General features: G+C 37.4%; 1 protein-coding gene across 11 annotated transcripts in view; it reads right to left on the bottom strand.

Moving 5' to 3' along the window:
- Nucleotides 1-22,679, bottom strand: part of LOC105202434 (dystrophin, isoforms A/C/F/G/H) — a 508,516-nt gene that overhangs the window by 5,760 nt on the left and 480,077 nt on the right. For all 11 annotated transcript variants that reach the window (XM_039451747.1, XM_039451745.1, XM_039451744.1 and 8 more), the window contains 2 exons: nucleotides 1,261-1,520; nucleotides 703-861 (listed from right to left, as the gene is read on the bottom strand). In XM_039451747.1, the coding sequence (XP_039307681.1) occupies nucleotides 703-861; nucleotides 1,261-1,520 (419 nt within the window). The remainder of the gene's footprint in view (nucleotides 1-702; nucleotides 862-1,260; nucleotides 1,521-22,679) is intronic.

Genomic DNA, 22,679 nt, shown 5'->3' with positions numbered 1-22,679 from the left:
TAATGAAATTGTAGTAATTGTAGTACGAATAAAAATACGTCAATTACAAAAACAAATTCAAGTTGGTTTTACTTCAGTTTCTTAACTTTTTATTATGGTTATTTATTAATTATAAAATATATGATCGCTTTATCGATAAATTATTAATAAAATACGTATTAGTTAATGGTTTCTTATGTTTTTAGTAATTTTAATTCATAACTTCGACATTTTCAAAGATACGATTTAAGAGACCACAGATATGCTTTAGGCGACCGATTTTTTAAATCACACTTTTCAGAAAAATATATAACAAATTAATTTGTTATTATTAAAAGATTTACCACGTAATGATAGATGACTGAAACACGAATCAATTTCGAATTTTTATTTGCATCCAAAAAAGCACCAAATGTAAAATATAATAAAAAAGAGCTTAAGTGATGTGGATTCTTAAGTGATGTGGATTTGACAACTCTCCCCTAATATTTCAGAACTTATTATAATAAGTTTCTTAGATGTTGAAATTGATGAAATTCCTTTAGTTATTCAAAATAGATATTCGTTGTTATTTAAATATTTGCATAAATAGAAATATTCCTCTTAGAGGAATAAGAGTCGGTCGCTCGCAGTAAAAGCTCTCGATCGCCTCAGGAATAACCGTGCCGTACGGCACGGGTAACCGGAGGCGACCGGGCGGGTGGTGCAAGGAAGATCGATTACTTGATATAGTAAGGCACTTTGGCGGGTGTGAGGGCTCTCTCCCATGGTGGTTCTACGCTGCTCGCGAGGAAAGCCTGACTACCCGGAGTGCTGCCATCCTTCCCGAATCCGCTTAGCAACTTGTAACGCTCGTCAACCGCGACTTGCAGCACCTTCCACCTGCGAAAACACGAAACGAAAAAGTTAACGTCGTTGCGTCCCGAATTCAAAGCCCGTCGCGAGACAGGCTGTAAAAATAAGTCCCGCAACATCGGGGCGAATTTTAAATTCTCCATCCTGATACCGGTGACACTTGCACAGAGCGCCGTAAGAAAAGAAGCGTCTCAAATGGATGGTCGTAAAGAAGAAATTTCGCATGAAGGTTTCTGCAGAAATCGTTATTATTCCAACAGAATCGTAACGTTTAAAAATTTTTTTTACCCTATATTGCTCGGAGAATCTTTGCCATTAAATTCTATGATTGCGTGACATCGTGTACATAGTCGATAATACGAGTATTGTCTAGAACTCCATCGGAAGTTGAGCGATAAATTTTTACGCGGTCGTCAAAGCCCATACCTGGTGTTTAGATCTTCGAGTTTCGCCAGTAAAGCGTGAGAAACGATGACGCTGCTCGACGCGAAGACGCTTGCCTGGTCGTTCGCGTCCTCGATGTTTCTCTGGATTGGTACCAGTCGTTCGCCAAATTTCTGCAACTGCTCGAGCAGCTCCGTCGCTTCGTTGGCGTCGTTCGGATTTTGCCAGCCGCTCTGGATCGCCTCGGCCCCGGCCATCCGCGAGGAGAGATCCTCGAGGGACTTTTGGAAGACACATATTTTCTGAAATCAGAAGAGAATCCCGTTAAATTAAAATGTGCGTCCTTGTTCATCGTTGCTTATATATTTATTCATCTGTAGCAATTATTCAGATAATAATTGCTATTAATTTATGAGCTGATATTTATTGATCTACAATTAAAATAGACTAAACTCGAATATTTTTTTCTAGTAATAATATATTTTGATAGTTGCTTTTCGGCAACTATTGCATACACTGGAAAAAAATTTATCGAGAAACTAAAATGTTTAATGCAATACGTTCAATTAAATATTGAGTTGGTTTAGTTAATTATTGATTAAAAAATTTTAATAGTTGACATAAATAAACTATATTTTTCTTTGTACACTAAATAATTATTGAATCAACTTATTGTTTAATTGGAGCTAAATATCTTAGTTTTTCAAGAATATTTTTTCTGAGTGTAGAATTGTACATTACCAATAACGTATTTGTTTTTATATTCATATATTAATTATATTATTGCTTATTAATTTTTTTAAATAAAAAATAATGTTAAACGGCGTAGATTTTTCATTGATTGATATCAATGTAGTCATTAGCAGGATTATCTCGTTTTTGAAAAAAATTTGCTACTCATATATTTTCACATATTGTACAAACTTGAATTTAAAAAATTATTGTATAAATGTATTTATGTGTGTGTAAAATTTTGTTGCATCTTATTAAAATATTTTCAGTTATCTGTTTGCTTATTGCTATTAAATTACAAGTTAGTTTATAATGTTTTAGAAGCTTAAAGTTAATATTTATAAAGGTCTCTATTACAAAATTCAAAGAGGTGATCATCTTTAGTTAGCTAGTGAAAAATTCATCTTCTACGTGGAAGGATTATACGACAAACAATGCTAATCCACTAAAGTTAATGAAGCTATTATGTGGTACCAGCAAAGATACGCGAGAGAAGAAAAATATATGCATATAGCTAGATATATTTATCTAATTAATTTACAGTTAATTTATTTAAAGCAGTCAATTAAAAAAAATCAAAGTTTTACATTCAAAGTAATAGATAATTTTAATTGTCGATGAACACAATTCGGGCATTTATTTTTAGAATATTTCTCTGTTACTTTACTAGTGATTAATTTACGACAAATAATATTTAGTGAAATCGGTAGAACAAAATAGCCAACGCCACCAAATCTATGAAAACATTCATTTCTACGCGACGTGAATTCGAATTATACACATATTCATTCGTGAACATTATTCAATGCACGCCTCATAATACGAAAGTGCAACGTCCAAGTTGTTTTATTACTGTAATTACGGTTAAAAGTGATATTCCCTGTATGAGGGAAAAAGCTTCGCATGAGCGGCTATTTGCAAACAGACAGAAAAATGGTAAGCATAATTGTACGCACGGAGTTTTATGGTCGCGCGAGAGATGTATTTATCGTATTATCGTTTACACTCTTCGTATGTACACATTACAGAAGCACGCTATTATAATCGGATAAAGCGCAATCAAATTACGACTACTTCAATTTTGTCTTTTGATTCGTAACTAACGCACGTGGTTTATCATTGAGACAGAATCTAGTTTAATCTTTAATTGAGAGAAATCCGGTAGACAGTATTAAGAGAATTAATTCTTTCCTTTGACTCAATTTACGTTTTTACGGAATTAAAAGACAGAGACAGCAGTTTGAAAATTTGATACATTAAATTTTTCTTCAAGTTCTAGAAATAGAAAAAAAGGAAGTATGGAATTATATCCTAATAATACCAGAAGAAATAATCTCTAGAAATGTATTAATTTTTTGATCAATAAGAGTTACCAAATGCGTATCACTTAAGCTACTTGTATGATATTTCGCATTTGGTACAGTTTTAGATGCAAATCAAAGTTCAAAATTGTAGCTTGATGTCATGTATTATTACATGTTAAATCTTTCAATAAAAAATTAATTTGTTACAAACTTTTCTGAAAAGTGTGATTTAAAAAATCAGTCGTCTAAAACGTACCTGTGGCCTCTTAAATCGTATTGTCTTCGAAAATATCGAATTTACAAATTAAAGTTATTAAAAAATATTAGGAACCATTAACTAATAATTTATCGAAAAAGCGATCAAATATTCAATAATTAATAACTAACTATAATAAAAAGATAAAAACACGGAAGTAAAACTGGCTTAAACTTATTTTTGTAATTGACGTATTTTTATTCATAGCAACTAGCTTTACTATTATCACTTAGTAATCTTATATTAATATCATTTCTTTATAGTAAAATTTGTGGTGGTACAAAACTTATAAAGTTTATGAAAACATCGATATAATTTTTATAATAATTTTAAATACGTATATATAATAAATGTAAAATAGACTACAACAAGCCTTCTCTTATAAAAGTATTCAAAATAAAGTTGCATAATTACATTATTATCAGCTTTATAAGTTAATGAAAAATTTACATCAATATACGTGATTTTCTAAAATGTCAATAGCATGCGCAAAACGAAATAAAACTTGTTAAATTTTCTAAGTTGCTTATTTCTTATTTACTTTTTATTTTTATCACTACTTAAATGTTGCTTATATGATATAAAACTATAAAATATTGAATAATTACTCTTTAAGATACCGGTACGCATTTAACAACCTTTCCCTATATTCGTAAAGATTATAAAAAAAAATATTTTATATAACTATTAAAAAAAAGAACTGCAAATTAATAAAATAAACAGTAAAAATAAACAATCTCTTTGTAACGAAATAATTTCGTCCGTCGTTGTTTTTTCTGCCACTTACGGGAGCGTACGAACAGAGAGATATGAGACAATCGCTAACTACAAATGGCGTGCTCTCCCAGCCCTTTCAATTTTCATCCTTGGACAAGGCGCGGTAACCGGCATCGCGATAAAATTCTCCGGGCATTTATCAGCCGACGATACGACACGAAAGAAAGAGAGAGAGAGAGAGAGAGTGCGCAAAAAGAATAGAAAAACAGAGAAAGAGAACGGTCGGTTGGTCCCACGATGGCATTTGCATTCCAAATAAACGCTGTCGACGGACGCTAAATCGCTCTAATTAGTCGTCTCCCTATGAAAGTGCTTTAAGCGTTCCTTGTTCCCAGAGTGGGATAAGGAAAAAGACCGATACGTAAAAGCGGAGCGCGAATGGAAGTGAGAAGGGGAAAGAAGAGAAGTTAGAGTCTTTACTTGCATTCCGTGACGAAGGAAAGTGGGATGATCGAACCGATGAAAATGCCGGAAAAAGCTGAGTCGCGCCCTTTGTTCTTAATCATTTAGACAAAGACCGATAAAGTGAATGTAAAAAAAAATTAATCGTTGATAAAGCGCGCGCGATCGTGGAAGTGCGAGCGCTGAATCACTTGAAGATTAAGTGCCGGTATTTTGTGCCATTTTGCGCCGGGTTTTATTGCGAGGGAAATCGATAAATTAATGACAGATAATTTCTAAATGAACAATATATAGAACTCTGTTTGTACAATATATCGTTGTATTGTTTACTCATCGAGTTTGATTCACGCATGGCGACCCACTGTATTTTACACGAAAAATAATTGTCGTGATTACCGACCAGAGTCAAAATGTATTACAATCCTCGCGCGTACATTTGATTATGTACGTATATATGTATATATGTTACATGATAAACGGGTGGTATGAATACTGCATCATCCGTGACGTGAATTGTGCCCGACATAAAGCATCTCTAATAACGTTCATGCTAATGAGGAATTATTGAGTTCAATGAAAACGTAATTATTCAGAACGCTAAAACGCGCAGCGTTCTCGCGACGCATCCTCGCGTGCGTCTGCACGAAATCCGTGTGAAAAAAAATCAGTGCAAATGAGCGGAGAGCAATCTTACTGACGAACCAGATTTTAGCGTATGCTTGTCCGCCCGCACGCACGCACGCACGCACGCACGCACGCACGCCGTCGCCGCATTCTCATTAAGTAAAAAGTACGAGAGCAAGGCAGTAATTTGATTTTACAGTGAGATCTCCGCGCGCATGGACTCGCGCAAGGACGGAGTTTGTTTAATACGTTTTAACCGATACGTATGACACGCTGAGCGTAATACCCCGCGTGTGTTTAGAAGAGATTTAAAAAAGAGCGAACTTTAAAGCGGGAGAAACGCGTGCTTGGAAAATTTTATAATCGTGCTTCCACGTAGCTTTTTATACGTAAACAGCGTCATCAGCGGCATCAAGTGTCGCTGTATGAAACTCGGGTAACGGGATTAGCGAAGTTTTAACTGATAGAAAAAGACGCACGTATTTCCAGCAGTTAAATTAATTTGTAATGCGGTAATTTGTAATTTAGAAGTTTTAATTATAAGCGTTAGTATTTCTCTTTATACGAATAAATCTAAGCCCCTCTTTGGATGTCGCGATAATCCGTTAGAATTCAACATAAAATTTTATATGCCGTGCACTTTGATGTCTATTTTATAATATATATGAGTTCTAATTTATTCCGATTCTTCTTTTTCGTATTTCGAGAAACATATATATATATATATATATATATATATATGTATAAAAGTATAGAATTTTATTCCAGTGAGCTTGAAAATTCCTCTAATGTTAAAATTTTCAATGTTTAAATTTATTTTCTGTTATAAAAAAAATAGTATAATTTATATGACGAAATATTTGCAATTTAAGGATATTTTGATTATCGAAATTAAAAAAACTAAATGCTCCTCTAGGTTTATTTTTTTTTCCTAATCAACAACAAAAAATTTTGGTTACAAATGCTCAAATTTTGACAAAGAAGAGAACAATGAAAAATTTAATTTATAAATGGTTTTTACAAGGAAAATTATTACATTTTGATACAGTTTTAAATAAATAACTTTTAAACAGTTAGTGGATTTGAATGAATTCTTGCACAAATATTTATTAGAATTTTATTAGTATAAATAAAAATTTTGATTTAATTGGTAATGCTACTTCCCTATCAAATTTGCAAATAAGTGCTGCAAAACGCGATTTTACATAAGAATCAATAGGTAATGAGAAATTAAATAACTTTTAAACCAATTATGAATTGCGTTTAAATTTTACAGATACTCAAACGTCTAATGCTAAAACATTCTATAAAATTTTTTATTTTTGGTTAATGTTTCGAAGCATCCCGACCCACACATCCTTAACTATTAGTAAGAAAATATTCTGTGCATTTTTGACGGAGAAAACTGTTTCATCTTTCACTGCTTGGCGAAAGTAACACATGAAAAAATAATCAAACGAGTGCATTTTATACGTCGTTAAAAAAGTCAGGGAGGAGCCGTCGGTCTTTACGCGCGACGAGTTTTTCAAGTCGGCCGCAATAATTTGCACGGCGAAGTGCCGCAGGAAGTGCCGCGCTGACACGCCGGCAAGCGACGCAGCGCACGATTCCGTTCTATCGTAAATAAAATTGCGACGGATAGCGAAAATATGAAAAACGAGAGAAAGAGAGAGAGAGAGAGAGAGAGAGAGAGAGAGAGAGAGAGAGAGAGAGAGAGAGAGAGAGAGAGAGAGAAGCGAGCGCCCTCCGAGGCGCTCCGGTCGGAAATGGGAAACCCAAGAGGTTAATTCTAGATATTCTCTAACAAGAGTCGTGAAATAACATCCTTCGATTTTGACTTCGGTTCCGCCGTGTTGCAACAGACCTGATCGCCTTAGCTGGAATTATAATAATTCCGCGAAAGAGGGATAAGAGAGGACAGCTGACGCTAGACGTAAAAAGTCTGCAATAGGGTGCGACCAATTCCGCGCGAAGATAATTTCGTAATTTCATTTCTAATAGTTTAAAAAGTGACATGTATATTTTTTCATGTATCACGCGAGCGGCGTTTAATCCCAAGATACAAAAGGAGAGTTAAGAATTCGTGTCGTTATCGCCCCTCTTGGAAATTTTGCTCTCGCAGCGCTTTGCTTTAGTCGCTGAAACGCGAGCACCGAGTAACTTGGTACTTAGACGTCACTTTGTGACTCTCATTATAGGTTCTCCATTTTATTCCCGTGATGAATCGCGTCAAAAGAAGTTACTCCGATTTTTTTAACGGGAGAGACACGTGACGGGTGACGGATTGTGCACCTGGACGTGAACTAATTGGCGGGCCCGTCGATCGCGCGAGGGCCTCTGGTAGGCCTTCGCGCTCGAAATCGTCGGACCTGCCGGAGGCCGAGGCCGAAATAATTTCTCGCCGCGGCATCTGCAGTGTCATTTATTATGTGGCCAACCGGGCAATTAAAGTTAACTCGGCCGTGTCGGCGCGACGTCGTTCCTGCTCTCTCCCTCTCTCTCTCCCTCTCTGTTTCTCTTGGTTTCGGTCCTTCCTCGCAGTTTCTCGCGTCCTGGCGAAGAACTTCTTCGTGGAATTTACGAAGCTAATTGTCTGGCGCCGTCCGATATTCTCCTGGCTGTATGCACAACTCGTGGACCATTTGACAATTAGCTGTTTGACTTGCAATTCGTCGTGAGAGCTCTCGTTCTCTTCGTCTTTCTCCTCGTACCTTTCTCTTACAATTGTCAATTGTCAATCGATTGTCAGCGCAAAATGCTCGATTTGCTAAATTTACACGCGTGAACGCGAGAAATCGGGGGAAAAAAAAACCGTTTCGAGAAATATTCAATCGGGACCTTGAAAAATGAAGCAGCTTCGGCCTTTCCTAGAATTTTACCTGCGAAGATACTTTTATTCGCCGAACAAAGACTTAATCCTAGATGAGATCTAGTCAGGTAATCGGAGAGTTTTAAGGATTGCAACATCTTAAAATGTTTTCAATTAACTGAGCAATAAAATATCAGTGAACTTATCTCTTTGTCTCTCTGAACAAAAGCATATTCCGTTTCATACATTGCGATGAAAACTGCATTAGTCGACAAGGTAAATCCATTAAATTTAGCCCTTCGCTATTTGGACTTTAGCTGGACGACATCACGAGCTTTCGTCGGAAATATTAAACTGTGCTTTCCGGCCAAAGTCTTTAAATAGAGAGATTGGATTTTAAAAGACCGTTATCGGACGAGATCATTTCCATTACCTTCATTTAAATTAACATCTTCGTGGTATTCCTCTCTTACGTTTATATAACGTTACTTTTAGCTGAGAGATATAAGAGCATAATATGAGAAAAGACTAGGGAAGCGGATAGTATATAAGACTCTCATATACAGAAGTTTCCTTGGACCGAGGTAGTTACAGACTACGCTAAGAGACTTAGCCGTACGATACAGGAACACACCGCATACGATGAATCTTATAAGCAGCTTATATGCAGTTTGTATCACAGTTTAACGTGTAAGTTTCCCTGCTTGTCCAGCCTATCACGAAGATCCTAACAACACAAACAATCGCTGTAAAAGTACGATTAGTTCAGGAAAATCGCACCTACACAAGCACTGACTATTATTCATAAAGAAAACTAAAACATTTTAACATTATAAAATATTTAGACTTTTCTTCAAGAGCAGTTATAAAAAGCAGATTACATTAAACTTCAAATTAAAAAGGTCGACTTTTAATAAATGGTTAGAGATCATTGACAATAAATATTTATGCGTTATAGAAATAGTTGAATTGTAGTTTATCATTCGTTATATTCATAATTTTAGAACGACACAAAGATTGTAAAATTTTGCTATTATGTTATACAATATTTAGATACTTTTTACAGTAGCAATAAAGGAGATTATATTGCATTCAGATAAAAAGAGGTCGATTTCTAACAATTATTTGATTATGAATAGTTAATAAAATTTTCTTAGGTTATAGAAATTTTTTAATACTTTCATTGTTCTTTATATTTTTATTTTTATAATATGTTATATGGTTTACTGTCTCATTGCGCGAGACGGGCGGGACCAAGCTGGAAGTTGACACTTAACGAAGGAGTACGCGTCAAGATAACTTATTTATCTTCGTGCACGCGCGCGCTCTCCAAGAAAGAAGTAACGAGGAGGCAGAGAAGTGCGCGACGTCCTACCGAATTCTCTTATAAATATTCAGATTTTCCGCGGTGGTTTTTGGTATTTATTGCATCGTCGTCGAGGCGCACGACAGCGTGGCGGACAAAGCGTAGTCTGGTCCGAGGTGACTAAGCGGCAATATTGTGGCGCCTCGCCGTTGGCAATATGCCATGTGCATCTATTATAAGTCCGGGTTCGTAGCCGCAAATCGTCGTACCCTAGACCTTCACCTCGAGTTTCCCTCCGCGATCCTGACGCACGTTGATTATCGACGCCTAAAGCAACCGGATTCCAATCTCACGAAGCGATTAGAATCTTCTAATTACATAGTTACGCACTTACTCACCATTAATAATTTTGTGACTCTCGTTTCTTTCTTACAATCTTTCTACTAGATTTGTTTAAAATATAGGATATTTTTAATCATTTTTTAATATTTAATTTTTTTATTAACAAGACATTTATTACAATTATTTAATAAAAATAATAAAAATCGCGAAATTATTTGTACATTTGGATGAATAAATAAGTAAAATTAAAGCTTTAATTTAAAATATTTTATTATAAAACATGCTACTCAGGGAAGTTTATTTTATCAAGCGCAAAAGTTTCTAGTGCTTCCGTTGCTGAATCGACGAAGCTATTGATTGATTCGTAGAACAGAGACACTTAGGGACACTTTAAAAGTGCGTGACCGTCGTATGAACACGCGTGCGATGAATCTTAACGTTACAACGGACACGTATTAATACTTTCATACAGAGACCTTGCGGCGCAGAGAATGTGGAATTAGCAGGCAACTAACAAGCGTGAGTCAGAAAAAAAAATTTGTCCCCTGAGTGTGTCGCAGGTAGTCGATTCAAAAAGAAGAAAAACGTCGATATAATTTATTTTATAAAATAAAATATATGAACTATAGATAAAAATTAAGACTTGTATATAACTGTTATAAAAAATTAAAGCTCACACAGGTAAACTATTGAATATCTCAGATAACTTGTACATCAAAAAATTTCTTTTATAACTTATTAATTATAAATTTTCTCTCTGTGTTGCTTTTGTTTAATTACAAGGTGATACACTTTGATGTTATAGAACCAAAGTCACCTCAAAATGCGCTTTGGAATATCTGCCGTCTGTGCAGCCTTTAATTAAAAAGGATTAAACATGCCGAGGTTAAATCTTGCAAAATGAGAAGTCGAAAATCGCGAGGTAAGTGCATGTATCTTGAAGGTAGCGTATCGTGATTAAACGAATGAAGGAGAGAGAGGACTTCGTGTGAGAGGTCGTCCTAATGTAAAGACTACGTATACAAAGTAAAGAAACGGCATCTTGCATGTGACGACGGAAATTAGATACCTCCCTGCGGAGGAACGCTATTATATGAGTAAACTTAAGAGGGCCGATCCCTCTCGAATATCCATCGAGGTAAGATTTTGTTCTACCGGGGCGATAATGTTTCCGTACTGAAAGGTTTCCGTGTAATATTGATCCGCCATGATTGGCGCTTATTGTATGTGAAAGTTTCGGAGCACCGCAAGCGCGAACGCGGAAGATAATTTTCTATATAAAACAGTCCTCCCATCTCGCAAGACGCAAGATTGTTATTAAATTTATAAATAGCAACGTCGTTGCTGTTTCCAGCGATAAGACCGCGAAGGTGAGTGAATTCGTCGGATTTAAACGGCGACGCTGCGGAACGCGTGAATCTTCATATCCCACGGTAATAGTATTTCTCTCTGTGGAGAGAAAAAGATTTGCCGTAGAATATATTTCACGGGAATATATTTTGATGCGACAGTATTTCGCGCGAGGATGAGCAAGGATATTTCGTTTGGCGACAAAAGTGTTCGTTGAAAGCCGAGATGCATCTCCGAGGTGGGAAATACTTTTATTGATAGGCATGACGAAGACGATTTCAATGAACAGCATTGGAATTCAATTATGCAAAATATACCGATTACGCCCGCTTTTAATATATCTTTTATATAAGAGGATAGGAAGCATAAAATAAAAAATATAGGTATAAGAAATATAATATATATGCACGAAAGAACGGTTTCGCCAAAGTATCTGAAAATTACTATATCTAGATATAGATTTAAAAATAATTTTGTTAAATCATCAAAATACTCATGAAGAACGTTTAAACATTATTAGAATGTCAAAATTTTTAGCAGCATTGCTCATTATGCTCAAGTATCCTACATACATAATTATATTGATGTATGTACAATAAAGTGCATTAATGAGATCCTTTTTTGGTGTAGGAACTTCAGCGGTTTAATCAATCATGTTGCCATTGGCTTAGTGAGTTCGTCTGATTGGCTAAGATTGCTGTGACTTTTGCACTAGCTATACCGAAAAAGGATTTTATTAATGCACCTCATTGTACTTATTATACAACCTCCGGCTTAGAGCCTCGTAAACTATATCGGCAGTCCAACAAAATTATTTTCAAATCTGTAACTAAGTTTATAAATACTTCGGCAAAACCGTTCCTTCAATGTAAACTTTTATTTAAATTTTTATCAAAACTTATTGTATGTAATTGCAAAGGCAATTGGCCATAGTTATGCAAGAAACGTCCAGTCTACAAACTTATAAATTTAAAATTATTGTAATCAGTAGGTAGTCCGTAAATTTTTTTATATTAAACAAATAAGATCCAAACCTAGTATGTGCTTAAAATTAATGAAAAAACAGTTTTTACCTACATTTTTAACACCAAATATTATTTGCATTTTTCTCGGAGCTGATTCCTTGAAAGATATTTTCTATTTCTTAAGAATTAATATAATGATTAATGGTTGAAGAAAATAAAATAGTTATTACATAAATTATTATTAATACTTATTTTGTATACGAATAATGTTAAATTTTATATTCATTTGTATAGTTCATTTAATTCCGAATATTTTTAAAAAACTATAAAATTTTTTTTAATTAACTCCTCACCGATTAGAGAACAAAATCAATTCGCGTGTATTTTGTCTGAGTGTAAAAATTTCCCGTATGACATCTGCGATTTTACAACCTCAAGCTTCATCATATTCTCCTATTCTAAGTCGGTCATCAACTTCTTATCTGGATTTAGTCGTCTAAGCGTTGGTTGCAGAGCAGTGCTTACGACCGGCACGGGGAGGAAACTCACGTTGCATGGGAATTGGATTAGCAGCCGGAGAAACGGTAAGAGCAATTTCCGCGATAGTATCTGCACACGAGGAAGGGCATGAAACCCCCTGATACGCCGCATGGTAGGGCAGCTGATAGGAGCGATAGGAGCTCGTGAGGGTTGATGCGACGTACACGAGGCTAATCCAGCACGCGTCGCTACCTGGCAATAGTGTCTCCTCTAATTTGCATCGTAATGTCCGCTCGTAGTCCGACGTTTCTTTCGGATCGCATCGAGATATAGCGTTACGTCATCGTAATTTCGCAGATGACATCGCGGGGCGATTTCGCAAATAAATCAGCGTGGCGTCTCGCTCGGAAGCCTCGCCTATAGTCTCGTCTCGATCTAAACGAGTCTGACAAATGTAGAATGGTACCTGAGAGAACGACGCGGAATCGGATTAATAGCCGGAGAAATGCTAATAGAAATTTCGATGATGGTATCTGCGTACAGTGTAGGGCGTGGTACAACAATGCATCTCGTTGCAAATAATGGATGCTGATGTGTTTGCGTTCGTACGGCCTACAGAGCTCGTTTGTGACTACCTTACGGCGATTGTCACTGTAGTACAGCACTGTAGGCATCGCTCCTTTGTCTATGTTCAATGTGCTTCAACCGCATTGCGGCATAATAGTTTTCCTCACATCTCGAAGAGTTAATTACACAATTATCGATATAAAAATCGATTTTTTTTTATTCGTCTTTTTTACAGTAGTCACAAATAAAACGATTGTGATATGTATAAGCGTATGCAAAGGAATCTCTCGACTTATTATAAAATTCAACAACGATATAACAAAAGCTCAAGATTATACAAACAGTCAGAGATATTTGTATTGCGTCGTGAGAGATGTACCCAATCGATTGTCAACCTTCGCTATCTTAAGCTTGTCGCTGACCCGAAATTATTCGCCTCTTATTTAATTAAGTTTTAAGCTTTACTTAACGTCTTATCGAACGTCAGTCATTTAGTCATAGCACGATGGTTATATAGGCAGGCTATACAACACCCGTCTATAGACGGTATGCTTCGTGGAAATTGAATTAGTTGCCGCTGGAACGGTGAGAGCAATTTCCCCGATAGTATCTACACAACACAGTACCTAGGTCAAAGGAAAATGATAAACTCCGCAATAGATTGTGCAACAATGAGAGTACATCGATATACGTGAAGTGATACTCGTATGCAATTTTGTGGCAGCATTAAATTCCAAAGCTCTCACAGAGCTGCAAAAATTGCGACGCTGAACAGACGACGCAGAAGTGCAGTGTTAAATTAACGAGTTAAATGAACAGTCGCAACATGAATAAATAAAAAAAAAATATAAATTACAGACGCGCACTTATTTATTAAATTTTACACATCTTAAATTTTTAATTAACTTCATTCACTAGTTCGATCGTATCTACATTTTAAACGCAACGTAATCTTTCGAAACTACTCTACGGTTTAGTTTCTTTTTAAAACAAAATCTTTAGAACGGCAGGGGAAGCTCGATCCGGAATCTACGAAATCCAGTAACTTCAGGCTACGATCGCAAAAAAACTCGGAAACCGTTGGGATCGACGGTGAGACGAAAAATCGCGCGAGCACGGTATACAAGTGAAAACGGATGTTTGAGCACGCTGTCGTTAAACCATCTCGCACTTTATCTGAAGGCAGCCGCCAGGTCCAGCCGTGGGACAGCGAGCTTGCGAGCTACACAGGAATTGGATTAGCAGACGGAGAAACGGTAAGAGCAATTTCCGCGATAGTATCTGCGCGCACGAGAGATAGAGCGAGAGGAGCGAAGAGTGAGAGAGAGGTAACTGACTCGAGACACTGATACGTTCCTCCGTGGTAGGTTGTCCCCGCAACAAGCGGAGCGCCCCGGTGTTAATTACGTGCAATTGTCTGCGAGATCAGTGGCTTCAGCCAGCCAACGAGCCAGCCAACCGACCGACCGTTCCTGTACTCTACTTGCCACGGCTTATAACGAGATACGTCGCTGTATACGGTAACAATCATTATCACGCTCGTGTTAACGCGTCGCCGCCACGGCCGCGATTACGGAATGGCAGCAGCACGCGTTTAATCTCTAGGCCGGCTTACGCACGCTGTTGCGCTTTTGCCGAGCACCGTATAGCGTTGCCCGTGATATCTGACGGCGGCGGAACCGGGCCGATAGCTCGAAAAGCAGATGGGACACCGAGTCATTATTGAATTACTGAACAGCCTCTGTTTATTACAATGGATTTTTCTGGAATTGTCGTTTATCTCTATTTGCGTTGTATGGTGCATTATGGAAGGGATGGAAAGCTGTTCCCATCACTCATCCCCCGTGCGCGAAAACGGAGAGACACGCGGGAGAAAGGAAAAATAATTTAAAGTGCGCAAAAGCGGGTTTCTTCTTAAATAAGTAAGCATGATGGACTGTCTGATCCCGATGTGGAAACGCAAGAGATGGTCGATTTATCTCTGTAATGTTTTGTGCGTCAAATGTAATGGTACTTGGCAAAGGATATCATCGTATCATCTGTCTACTATACTTCCTGATAACATTTGACAAATGTAATTCTTCGCAAGAGCACCGTATGTATGATCGAAGGTGAGGGACAAGAAAATATCCAACTATTCTAATCTCGAGTCAAGTTCTGATTGCGCGATTGTAATTATTGTAATTATGAAGATTGCTCGAGGGAGAGAACATTCGCTTAAACATTTGATTTAAGGAATATCACAATTGTTTTGAAAGAAAAAGGAAAAAACAATGTAGTACGATGCATTTCTTCATAATTGCTGTTAAATTTCACAAGAGAGATGATAATTTTGTAATTTTATCTAGGGTAAACTTACAAATGACAGACGGTGCAATATACGAGACGACGCAAAGTTTTAAGCATTGACAGGCACGTAGGCGTGCACGATAACGCGCGATCTATAAAGGTCTTATCTCCCTGGTCCACGAGGGTGATAAAAAAGACAATCGTCACGGTTCTGTCAAAGCATCGACGCGATTACGGCGTTCGGCGTGTGGCTGATTATGCCGTTGCACTAGCTTATGCACGCGCAAATATGTATATACATTGTGCATTACCGCACGCTATGGCATAATAACAGTTTGCCTAGCGCGTATATCGGAGCGAAGACAAAAGATTGAGGTGATTGCCACGCTAGTTAGCGTATCATTATGATCACGGAATGGCAGATTGCAGTTGGTTAACTGACAGTATGATGGGCATACCTATACAGGCAACGTTATGTTAATATTATACGTTGATATCTAAATAGAACATCGTCAGAGTATCGTTGCGGTATGCGCGGCTTATAAATACGTAGTTCAAAATGCGCATACATTTTCTTGCGATATTTCTAAATAGATTTAATGCGCGATAAAATTAAATTATTCATCCTCGTTCAAGCATCTAATATAACCGCAGAATAGTATATCGCATCCATTTGGCGTCTTTAAAGCCATCATTAGTAAAATATACATGTTAATCGAGTGGGATTAGGTCAAAGCCTCTGCTACTGCATTTAATCATTCATGTAAGTGCTTGGTTTTCTATCGGTCTCCTCTGCAGCTGCAACGATGGGAATAGAATCACTAATAGAAAATATCCTCTGCAAAGAATATTAAGAACATAAAATATACTTCCGTTCTTAATCAGTGATATTTAGTCATTTAGTTGATAAAAAACTACAATAAGCATTATCTTTTCTTCAATTAAACTTGCATAATATACCAACTGTATGTAAATGATAAATATGCATAAATATGTATTTTGAAATATTCCGTGCACGTCTTATTTTCTTTTTTATATACGAACAAAGTATTATTAATAAATTAATATAATTATACATTTAATTATAATTTATAATTTTAATTGGTAGAAAAATTACTAATAATTACTTTTCACAATCAAACTTGTATTGTTACAACGTTGTGCAACAACTAGCGTATGAGCACATAATAAACGTGGCTTCTAAAACATTCTCCGCGTATATTTTGTTCCGACGTAAAGATTGCATTTGGAGAAGAGACTAAGGTTGAACGCAAGAAATAGAGACAGCGAAAAAGTCTCTCCGCCGCGCGCAGATAATGCTGAGAGAAGAATTTTCACGAGCCACGCCCGCGAGAGCCACGCCCGCGACAGTATGCCATTCGGGATATATAGGTCGGACGGGACTTAATTACAAATATAATTAAAACTCAGTGGCTGTTTATAAAGCAATTTTGCAAGTAAAATGCATAGAATGCCAGTCCCCGCACGGGGCTTCTCTCGTTATCACGAAATATAAATATGTTTTGCGTATCGCGTGCTAATAAAGACGTGAAATAATTTACACGCCGAGTATAAAGCTCGCGCTCTCGCTAATGCGTGTTTAAAAATAATGCTTCCAGTCATCGTTTGTTATATTCTTAATTGCGCGCATGGTACAATGCACGCACACGTACGAGCAGCGCGCGTGGCGCGGAGGGAAAAAAAAATTTTTTTTCGTGCACTTCATACTTCGTAATACAAGATTTATTCAACGACGCGAGCGCGAAACAATTCTCGCTGAAACAAGAAAGATTTTGCATAATGTATATGTACGAGCCTTAATTAACCTATTCACAGATACACGGTATGGAAGGAGATTTAATTATTCAAGGATGCGAGAGAGGTAGGCGCGAGCGGGCGTGTTATTCCAGTCGCGTCTGCTTTAAACAATCCTTCCCTTAGAATCGCGTCAACTAAACTTCGATAGTTACCTAATTTTAAGCGAAAGGTTAAAGGTGCCGTCTTAATTTAGACAATGATATCGGTGATTGAATCGAAGAATACACGGTATATACCCGTTCTCTCTCAGTAAGAAAGGGATATGTATTCGAGGCAGTATAGGATTTAATTAAACTTGACGCGTTTCGCCATTTCTCTATCGGAGAATAGGATATATAATTAGAAATTTCATGCATTTTTTTTTATTATTAGTTACTAGACAATTTTATTGCTTCTATCTAGTAACAGAGAAGTAAAACTGTTGAGAATTCCAATCAAGATGTAACGCTCTTTGCTTGCAGTTACTACGCATAAGAGAAGCGCAAAATCTAAATCTATTTATTAAACAAAAACCAGACAATACGTGGACTATTCAATTGATTAACAAGCAAGCTCCCGGATAATCTAATCTAAGCTGTTTATTAATACTAGACAATAACTGGGCAGGTATATATCTACACATATTTTTATCAGGAAAACTGCTTCATTCACCGAATAAAACTCTATATAAAGTTCTTGCTCATTTCCCATTATATTTCTACTAAGGCACGGTACGTATACAATTATGCAATTTTTCGTACGGCTGATATTTAATCTTAGGTTCAATCTGGATAGCAGTCCAATCTGCTTTTTGCATCGAGAGCAGATCTAAACGGTCCCTTTATTCGCAACGGAATGCGTAGCGAGCGATCGTCAATAGCCCGCGATGAAATGTAGATATTCAATGAATTTGAAAAATACACGCTGTATTCAAGAGACAATAATCACGCGTGTTCCACGCGTTGTGTGTGGTCGCGCGGCGTGACAATCGACCACGTTGTTACGCGACGTGTTTAATTAAAGATTCGGTGCAAATGAGTTTCGCGAGCACATCGTAACTCGGGACTCTTAACCGGGTCACGAGGACTCGCGCGGGTGCACGCATCTTCTGCTGATTATGGCCCGTCAGGGTAGAAATATAGCGGCGCATTGTAGAACGAAACAGTGCTGCAGAGCAGCGCGGACCGTGTGTTTAACAGCGTTAAAGAACCTTAGAAAATTACGTTTATGCGAAAGTAACGAGAAGAACGTCACCTTTGGCAAGCTTTTAAAGAGACTGCTCTTATATGAAAGAGATTAAATAAAAAAAAGAAGAAAATTATTTTTAAGAGATAAGAGCCGAGATGAAATAAAATGAGATAAGATATTAATAAAATTCTAAAGGTTTTCCCTCGAATTTTCATGCTTACGTTGAGTTTTAAGGAAGTTATTGGTGGTAGATAAAATATTTTCATCAGCACAAAAATACTTTATCTTATATATACAAACAGTTATTAAATTGAATTCTTCTGACGTTTGACTTGAGAAATTAAAATCTTGCATTTCTATGTAAAATATATATTTATAAGAAATATTTAGAAAATGTATAGCATCGCACAAATAATATTTCAGAATGTTAGTAATGTAAATTTCATGCCAGAAAGGTTGCAATGTCTATACGTATTAAGGTTGCTTAATGCGCGGCAAAATGGACATAGCGCTATTCTTTTGTGCCGAGCATGAAAAGTAAAAAGAATGGCAGATATTATACAAAAAAAAAAGAAAACACGCAATTTACAGCGTAAGAAGGTTGGCAGGCAAGGTATTATGAAGCGTTTTATTAAAGATCTCGGCGCAAACGCATTTCGCATGCCTGTCGGAACTTTGTGACCGCCGGTCATCTCGTCGCGTCGTGTGCAATACGTTTACGCATACTTTACGCATAATGTGCGCGCATAAATTCGCAGCTTGAAAGCGCATCTAACTGAAAATGAATGGCGCATGTTATAACGTAAATTAAACTCGCACGTGTTTCGCTATGTATCCGTTACTAAAATACCGCGAAAAATTGTGAAAGAAAAGATATCCCCTAAAATGGGGCCGGGACAGAGGAGCACCATTTTCCTAATACTGATAAATTGAATTCTCTCCGCGCAACATAAATAAATCCGATTGGCATGAAACTATTTCCGCACGTGTGCTAAAGCGGTACTATGTATATATCGTTAAAATACGAGCGTGTTTGCCGAGCGAATTAACGTCGTGCGCATTTTTATCTTAAAATTTCTCGTTAATATTCACAACGCGACCGTGATTTTTTTTTTTTTAATAAATATATTTATTGAAGTTTTATCGCGTGCGTTATAATCGACGGGGAATGTAATATAAAGCTGTCGTCGCTATCGGATGGAAGCGCCTCATTTATTGCGTTTTCGTATATTACGGCACGCAAAAGTGCTAACGCCTGCAAAAATGTGTCGTTCAATGCAGTCGCTAAATGGAACATCCAACAAAGCAGAACTTTGCATCGTGTGTATTCTTGTTAATAAAGATATATATATAATTCCGCGAAATCTGTTTGCCCGGTGTGCTTACACGTTAATTCGGGATCGGATCAAAATTCACAGATATTCAGTAGCCGCGGCGCACAAAACGACGAACGATGTGCAGCAACGCAGCGAGAAATATTTTATTAAAAGCGCTGCAGCGTGTATTTTAGTATTATCATCATCCATTCTCTGGAAAATCGGATTCCCAATTAAAAATTCGCGACGTAAAATACGCGCCGAGTGACTTTCTCATGCGGTAAATCGTAAGAAGAATCCACTGCGCAACATGAAACTGCAATTCTGAGCAAGTCCAAGAACAAAACCGTAGCAGCGAACGTGGATAAAATTTCTCGCGCGATCTCGGATTTCCGCGTTCCTCAGTTTCGGAGAACGAGAATTGAATGCGACCCTACTCGCCGATTCTTGCACCGCACGCATATCCCACGTGACAAAAAAAAAAAGAAGGAAGAAAATCTGCAGGACTCGCGAGGATACCTCTGCAGCAATATTCTTGAGGTATCCCGCATAAGAGCACGAGCGTACCTCTATATCTGCTAGGATATATCGCGCTTTTCCTTCTTTTATAGCGCACGAGATATTCTCAGACTGTCGTATGAATTTTCCCTGCAATTTTCACACGTCTCTCGTTGATACGTTTTTCGAATTATCCTACACGAGGAGTGTTGTAAAAAGCACTGTAAAATTTTTATTACAAGATATTGACAACTTAAGGAAAAAAAAAAAATTGAGATCCACATACGCAGTGCGAATTTGCAACACTCGATGCAATTTCGGTACATTTCGCAAATATTTGCGCAGGAGCAAGCGCGGATGGGCGTCTCGTCCGTAATAGCGCGTACAAAGAGCGCGTACGAGATAGTGCGTACCCTCCGTGTGCGTCTCAGCGGTGTACGCGTGACATGCATTAATGCAACGCGACTCGGACGCCCCTCTGCACTCCGAGAGCTCTCCGGTCTCTCGTAAAACGCGTCGTAGTGCAGGGCGTGATTGCGCCGCACTTAATGGGCCTTTAACCCCTGCGCGCTCCAGCGAACCGTTCCACGGCACGGAGACTTCCGGTACAATTTTCCCATTGAAGACAGCCCCGCTGCCCCATTAAAATCCCCCTCTCCTTCGCGCTCCTTCCTTTTCTACTGTCCCTCTTGGCCCGCGACGGGGCGAACACGCTTCCTCTTGCAGGACCACCTTGGACCGAATGAAGCTATAGCTTTTCAATGCCTTTTTCGATTTGTTAGACCTTTATTGTTGCATTTTATGGTATTATCGCATTTCGGAAACAAGCATCTAAAAGAAACGATTCGCATGTGGAACAATTAGGAGGGATTGAAAGAAACCTATATCTATCAACCTTTCTAATTTTTCTGATTACAGTAATTAAGTTGTGTGGGTCATATCTTAAAACAAAACCAAAAATATAAAAATGTCATGGAATATTCTAGTATTACGTTTGAGTATCTGTGTAAAATTTGAACACAGTTCACTTATTGGCTTAAAAGTTATTTAATTTCTTGTTTACTATTGACTTATGTAAAATAGTGTTTTGCAGTACTTATTTGCAAATTTGATAGGGAAGTAGCATTACCAATTAAATCAAAATTTTTACATATAATAAAACTCTAATAAATATTCGGGCAAAAATTGATTTAGATTCACTTACTCGTTTAAAAGTTATTTATTTAAAACTGCAGCAAAATATCGTAATTTTTGCTGCGAAAACCATTATGAATCAAATTTTTGTTTTCTTCTTTGCAGTTAATTTCAGAGTACTTGCAATCAAAAATTTTTGTTTCTGATTAGGGAAAAAAGAAAAAATTTAAAGAAGCCTTCAATTTTTAAATTTCGATAACTTTTAGCCCGTTTAAAAGCATCTGCGAAAAGTATTTCCCGTACCAATTTAGTATCATTTCGTTTTTCTTTTAATTCCCAGCATTAATTTATCAATGAACTTCCAATTCATTATATTACTTATTATTAACGTTATTATTTTTAATTAATTTCATGACTTTGATATGAAAAATTTTAATTTGGCCAGCAAACGGTTAAGCCTTGCGTCTCTTTCTTCCTCTACCCCCTTCCCCTTTTCTCCCCCCCCCCCATCGTGCTCGTTGTTACATCGTTCCCTTTGGTCCCCTTCAACTCAGGTATGATGAATGGGACACTGAAGGATCGACGAACCTAAATCGAGCAGCGAAATTTGCGCCGTTAATGCGCGCGCGCGCAATCTCCCGTCCTTTCCACGACGTGACGGAAATTAAAGGGGCCGTAATTAATCCCCACTTCCCCCCCCCTAGATGCTCCGAAACCTTGGTACCCGCTTTGAAGCGTATCTCCTCGCGTTACCGAGAGAGAACGCTGTTGCCCGGAATTACGTGACCGTACTACCGACGACTTTTACATTCACGCCGGGATGCCTTTCAGTGCCTATTTATGATAATTCGGTCGCTTCATGGTCGAGCGAAAGGGACTCATAGCGTTTCCGCGGTATTGTAGGAAAATATTCGGTGTAGCCGCGGACACGTTCTCAAAAGTGTCAAGGAGATGCGATCGCGTGTTCGAAAGCGTTTGTACGTGCCACGTAATACGCTTTCGCTCATAAAAATGCACGCTATGGAAGAAGAATGCTTGTCTTGCAAGTTACAGAATTTCAACATGCTGTTTGCTTGTTTTAACGTATATAATTGTGTAAAACGACTGCAGCGTACAAAATTACACGAGTTTTTAACGCAGTGCATATACGATATTATGCAATAGTACAATTTGCTTACGTGGATAATTAAGAAAGTTTCAAGCTCGCACTTTCATTTTATGATTCATTTTGAGAAAAGTTTGAATATTACTTTATTACTTTACGACAGAATCGTAATGATGGCATCATTTATGATTTTTTTGCACATTTATTTCTCGCTATAAAA

This window comes from Solenopsis invicta, chromosome 7 (assembly GCF_016802725.1).
Source record: "Solenopsis invicta isolate M01_SB chromosome 7, UNIL_Sinv_3.0, whole genome shotgun sequence".
NCBI lineage: Eukaryota > Metazoa > Arthropoda > Insecta > Hymenoptera > Formicidae > Solenopsis > Solenopsis invicta.
Note: the sequence above shows the minus strand (reverse complement) of the source record. Positions and strands in the feature narration are given on the sequence as shown.